The sequence below is a fragment of the Medicago sativa genome, chromosome 7, assembly GCF_051527215.1.
Source record: "Medicago sativa cultivar Bolivia chromosome 7, Bolivia_mono, whole genome shotgun sequence".
In the NCBI taxonomy this organism is placed as follows: domain Eukaryota; kingdom Viridiplantae; phylum Streptophyta; class Magnoliopsida; order Fabales; family Fabaceae; genus Medicago; species Medicago sativa.
The window spans coordinates 86327135-86333660 of NC_140755.1; the positions used below are offsets into that span (position 1 = coordinate 86327135).

Here is a 6526-nt window from a genome sequence, read left to right on the forward strand (position 1 = left end):
GGTACATTGATGATATATTTCTTCAGAGTTTCAGACACTTTAAATTACCAATCAACCATGTACAACCAAACTTTGACAGTTTCATTTTGTGATGATAATTTGGCAATGAACCATAATTATAAAGCAAAAATGTGACATAAACAAATTAATACAAAGTGGTATGCTTAAATTAGTTGATGTAATGGTTTTGGAGAATCTGAGTTTAAATCCTAAACAATTTTTGGTCATACTTAACTTCTATCTTGACCGAACTTTGGATTAGTAAACTACTTTCTCTTGCGAATCGGTGGGTTAGAGATAAAAACAAAAACCAACAAAAAAGACTAGAATCAAAGAAACAAATTGAAATATGCATATTCATTCATAGTAGCTGCTAAATTGATCAATAACAAATTCATACAATAATAAAGAGACAACAATCAATAGTTTTGATCATCACTTATTCATGAACAACAACTTGAGCATCTAATCAATCCATTTTCATTACAATGAACACACCTTTTCAATTTACCTTGTTCTTCCTCAAACACTTTCCTGCTACCATTGCAATTATTACAAGGCACAAATCTTGCATCACCACATTTGTCACAAACAAACCAAGGATCTTGAGTTGGAAAACCTTTCAACATTCTAGCTAATTCACCAGATTCATTCAATTGTTTCAAATCATCTGCATTTCCCACATGCTTCCCTCTGATAAAAACCTGTGGCAATGTCACTACTGATTTGCCACCAACTGCATTCTGCAACTCCTTCCTATAAGATGAATCCATTGAAATATCTCTTTCATCAACTGCAACTCTATATCCCCTCAAAATCATCCTCACTGCACAACAATCTTCATAAGTCTTTCGAATTCCTCGCAAACTTGTGCAATAAACAACTATTCTGTTTTCAGTACCAGGTAAAAGACACAAACTCTTATCAAACAAAGAAGAACAAGGATTCATAGGACTTGATTCCATTGACCTTACACATCTGAAAAGGTTCTTATTATTGTTGTTGCTACCACCTAGTTGTCTTGATGACAATGCTCTTCTGTAACTCCAAGCAACACTTGGATCCAACTTAGCAAGCAAAGCTTCTTCTGATAAATGCTGCCAAAGTGGTTTCTTGAGATTTTTTTTGGAAGAAGAAGAATTTCTTTCTTCCATCACTGTTTCTGAAGATTTCAATGATTCAAATGAATCAAGAAGTTTCTTTTTTGCTGATCCATCAAAAGTTGTGTACCTGCATGAACTGTGTTTATCTGAGAAACTCATTGGATTGTCAAAAAAGGAAGGTTTATGAACATTAGTATTATCATGATGAGAATCTTCATGTTCATCTAAACCATCCATGAGTTCCCAAGTGTTGATGACAGAATCTGGTGACAAAGATTGTTCTTCATTTTGAGAAGTTTTGGTGAGATGGGGTTGATCATGAGGGGTAAAGTTAGGGACTTTTTGGTCAATTAGGAGAAGAGAACCATAGGTAGTGGAAGTGAGTGAAACAAGGTGATGAGTGTCACCTTTTTTGGTTGGAGGGTGATGAATAAGAGGCATTGTAAGGGACAAAGCTTTTCTAACTGGTGGTGAAGAATTGAAGTAGTTTGAAGCATAAGAAGATGAAAAAGATGAAGAAGTTGATGAAGATGAAGATTGAAAAGAAACAGAAGGTGTTGTTGGATCTTCTGTGTTTCTGTTAGCAACTATGGTTGTTGTTTTTGAGGCTGAACAACCCATGTTTTTGCACAGTTTGAGACCACTAAGTTAAGAAAATTGGGTTGAGTTTACTTTTGCAACCTCTCTCCAAAAAGATACCTTTTTATATTTTTATTTTTTGGTGTGTGAATTTCTATTTTAGAGGACCATTTTGGACTAATGATGGTTCTTTAGAGGAAGAGGATTGTGTAGGTATTATGTTGTTGGAGGAACTTTTAAGGCTTTAGATGGAAAAGATGAGAAAAAGAGGGAAATAAGGAGGTGGTGGTAGAAAGGGAGCTTTCAAGTAGGTTGGAAGGGGAAGTTGATGAACATCAATGTGTGTGTAGTGTGTAATTGTGAGTAAAAAAAAAGGGGTTTAGGACCAATTTTAAATTGGGAAGGAAGGGACCATTTGTTTAGGGAAAGAGATAGAGGTAAAAGGGTACAATGAACATTGGAAGTTTCTAGTAGATTTTTATTTAGGGTAAAGACTTTCAAATCAACATAATGCCTAAGCCTCCTTGTAAGTTGTAATTATTGTAACCTATGTTAACATGTAGAAATACAATGTAGTTGACTTTTTCTAGAATGGGGGAGACAACATGGTTAAATTGGATCCACCAAGTTTTTTTTTTTGTCAGGTAGCCTAGTGGCTAGAATTCATCTTATAAGGTGAATAAGTGGGGTGTTCGGAGTTCGAACCCCGATCCCTGCATATAATAATGCATTGTCCTACCAACTGAGTTATGCTCACGGAACGGATCCACCAAGTTCTATTAAATTTAAATCTCATACGTTTTCTTTGGCTTGGTTAAAAGTTTTAATAATGTTGTGTTTGGAACCTTCTACCAAAAAGAAAAAGTGTGTTCCCAAAACACTAAAATTACGGTGGAAAATTACGATCAACTAGAAGTTAAACATTGGAGTTATAGAAATCACGGTGGGAGAGCTCTAAACTCATGCTAGCAGGTGGCAGCTGTTCACCACTTGACCAAACAAACACAATGTTAATTAACGGAGGATGATTAAGCTAAGAGATTAAATGAATTATAGATGTTAGAAAATATTAATATAACAATTAATAAATTAACATTTGTCATAAAAAAAAACCATAAAAAATACCAGAAGTGTGTATCACTCTCGCATACGATAAATGGGGGAATACAAACTCGTCTATGAGGTTTCCCGATAAGAGTTTAGTTTAACAAGCATAAATTATGTAGTTTAATTTCTCTTAAAAACAATTCTAAAACGATAAATGTCATTATTTAGATCACATTTCAAAAAATGTTCACATTACAACAACAAAAGTTCATTGATTTTTTCTTTAAACTAATGTATTCTTCCAACGCATTTGTAGAGACTAATCTCTTGAAAAATCTGATATTCATTTAAAAAGTTGATTTCTTTCAACAAATATTTTTTTTATACGCATTAATTAAAAATTGAACTCAGCCAAATAATTTAAGGATCCAAACATCTACCATTTATGTCACAGTATATAGGTAGTACATTGAATTTTTAATTGACATTATTTGTATTTTTACTTTACCTTGTTTTTAATAACTGCAGCTACAAAACTCTCCACTTTTTTATGTGGGGTACACTATTTATGCCTTTAAATATATATCATCAATTTATATCCTCTTTGACAAGAAATATATATATCATCAATTTATACTCGACTCCCATGTGAAGTATTAACATTTGTATACGAGGCCAAGAACGAATTGGTTTCAAGAGAGAGGATTCATAAATATCCATCAGTTGGTTAGTCCAAAAGTTATTTTAGCAAATATTATCACTAATTAGTTGGGGATTGCTAAAAACAAAAGCATAATATTAAATTACTACTAGTACTAATATACAAAACCGAAAGTGCAGGCAGTTAGGAACTTCACCTTTAAAGTCAATATATGTTCATAAAGCCAACACAAGCAACTAAAAGTTAGTCCCATCTTGGAAGATATGTAATGTTACATTTGTGATTTATTGATTTTAAGAACTACATAAATCATAAGTTTGATGATGATGTGTTGAGATTAAAGGGAATACAGATAGATTATGATGTGAATTGTTTTGTCATTAACCAATTGTCATGGTCCTTACAGTTAAACTTCCCATCCTATTAAATTTTGAACGATATACGTTATTCTCATAGCTTTTTTTAGATCAGTATTATAATCTTCCAAGGGATAATATCTATCAACATCACATGCCATATTAAGAGAATTTCAGCAATTTGGGCCTGTTTGGTTCAGCTTCTGCCCAGCCAAAAGCAATTCTCTACAGTGCCAAAAGCAATTCTAGCCAAAAACAACGTGTTTGGTTTGGCTTTTCAGAATTGCTTTTATCCTCCAAAAGCAATTCTCCATGAAGCTACAAATCCTAGCTTCTAGCTTTTCTAGAATCAATTATAAACAGTAAATATTATATTTTATTATTACAACCTATTATTTTCCTTTATTGCCCTTTATCAATTCTCCTTCTTTATCAATTCTCCTTTAGCTATGTCTATTTTAGTAATTATACATTCAAAAGCAATTCTACATAATTGTATCCAAACATAAATCAGTTTGTTTAATCAATTCTACATAATTGTATCCAAACATAAATCAATTCTCTCAGAATCAATTTTGTCAGAATCAATTCTATCAGAATCAATTCTGTCAGAATCAATTATATTCAAAGCTGAACCATTAGTCTAACTAGTAACTAATTATTTTAACATTAATGACATTATAAAGCCTTGCATAAAAATACACAACCAAACATATATAAAAAAACACAACCAAACATATATAGATGAACAAAAAATGAATGAGTGCACCTCAAAAAAATAATTTTTTTTTTAAAATCAAATTTTATTTAAAAACCAGAACCCTGCTCAAGACTAACAAAGATCGGTGATTCAGATAATACAAATTAAAGGCGTCGTATATAGGTGAAACACCCAAAATAAACACCATAAAAGACACCCATACTCACAACACCTAGCCAAGCCCTACCTTCAACATCCATGAGGATAACTCCACCAAAATAAACCTCACGATCTAAACCTGACTCCTTCACGAAACGACCGTTGAAAAACGATATTAATAACTACCCATCACTCGGAAGAATAAAAATAATAACAAGATAAAGTAGACAACCTCACCATCTAAACCAGACTCCTTCACGAAACGACCGTTGAAAAACGATATTAATAACTACCCATCACTCGGAAGAATAAAAATAATAACATGATAAAGTAGACAGTACTGCAAAAGGTGAGAGGAGTTACACATATTTTTTAAGCCAGGGACAAAAAATAACCATGTGATGTGTTAAGAAATGATCGAAACAAACTGAATTTGTAAGATATTGTAATAATATTTTACCTCAAAATAGATTGAAATGGACATTTCATATAAAATGTTAAGGACCACCACGTCTCAAGGCATCTAACTCCATTGTTGTTATATGGCTATGAGCTGCTAAAGTAGCTGTCTCATCTCATCTACTCTGTTGCTTTACTCATAACCCTTTTCGAAATTTCAAAAGAATGGGAAAATGTTACAATCTTTACATGATATAAATAAAGTGTCCTTTGTATTTAACCACCTTTGTTAAAGGGTGACATTACATTCATACCTGTCATTGTAGATATCAGGTTTACAATTATCCTCATATTGATTTCAAAATAATGAAATCCTAATAATTGCAAAATAAAGGGTATGACAGAAAATATCTTTGATCAATAATTGCTTTGATATTTCAGAATAGTATTTGACATTTATGTGTATATTACATACTTTTTTTCTATTGTAATTCCATGCATAAGTAGATTTGGACCCTCAAAATTTTGAGGCCATGTGCAATAACACATCTATTTTGGGATGGAGGATAGTAAAAAAAAATTCCATTATTACTTCCTAAAATAGATGATTGATCTTCTACTAATCTACCAAACTTAAGGTAAGATATTGGGGAAAAAAAATTCAAGTCACACATAAAAAAAATCGCAAATTAGTTTATAATCTTATAAGTTGATTTTATAAGATGAGTTAAACCCAATATAAAAACATATTATGTCACCATTTATATATCAGACCAATAATACTGAGTGTGAGAGGGTGTATTGAAAAAAATGAATTTATAAAAAGTGACACATCTTACCTTGCAAATATGTTACATAAAGTTGAGTTAAACCCGATATAAAAAAACATAATATATGGTGCTATATTTTTGGTTTAAAACATTGTACATCTTGTGAGATATCTCTCTCCATCTCATAAATGAAATCGTATATTTTTTTTTTGAATAAAATGTAAAGTATCTCAGCTTTGTGTTAGAAGCATGCAATGAATAATTTACATATCGAATATTAAACTGATAACAACATACACTGCCAGCATATAATCTTTAACCAAAAGGATGACAAAGTTATGAATCGAGAGTTGCTGATTGTTCTGTTCTATTCCTGACTTTTGTATTATTGTTTGTAATACTTCTTCAATGTGGGGCTTAACAAAAGGGAAATTCAAAATTTTAAAACTAGAAATGATTACCAACTTTTTTAATGTCTCCCGCTAGAATTTGAAATCTTGTCTTCATCTTATATAAAGACAATGGACTTCAAAACTCTTGTGTCCAAAAGCAAAACATCACAAAAATATGATTATAGCCAAGATTAACAGTGGAAAGTAAGGACCATGTTAGAATTATGGATTTGTTTTGAGTGTGACAATGTGGCAAATGACAATAGAATTTAATAATATGGCAGATAAATGATGACAAGGATAGAGAATATTAACAAATTTCACAATTACTGTAGTTTTTTTGTATCATGTGATGGCTTC

General features: G+C 31.7%; 1 protein-coding gene across 1 annotated transcript; it reads right to left on the reverse strand.

Moving 5' to 3' along the window:
- Window positions 1-342: 342 nt before the first annotated feature.
- LOC146909656 (Glutaredoxin family protein) lies at window positions 343-2205 on the reverse strand. Its single transcript, XM_085723036.1, has one exon. It carries the CDS (start codon window positions 1722-1724, stop codon window positions 444-446), a length of 1281 nt encoding a protein of 426 aa, XP_085579162.1. The 5' UTR covers window positions 1725-2205; the 3' UTR covers window positions 343-443.
- Between the last annotated feature and the right edge of the window lie 4321 nt (window positions 2206-6526).

Coding starts and splice junctions, on each gene's coding strand:
- LOC146909656 (XM_085723036.1), bottom strand. CDS start 1,724: ATGGGTTGTTCAGCCTCAAAAACAACAACCATAGTTGCTAACAGAAAC.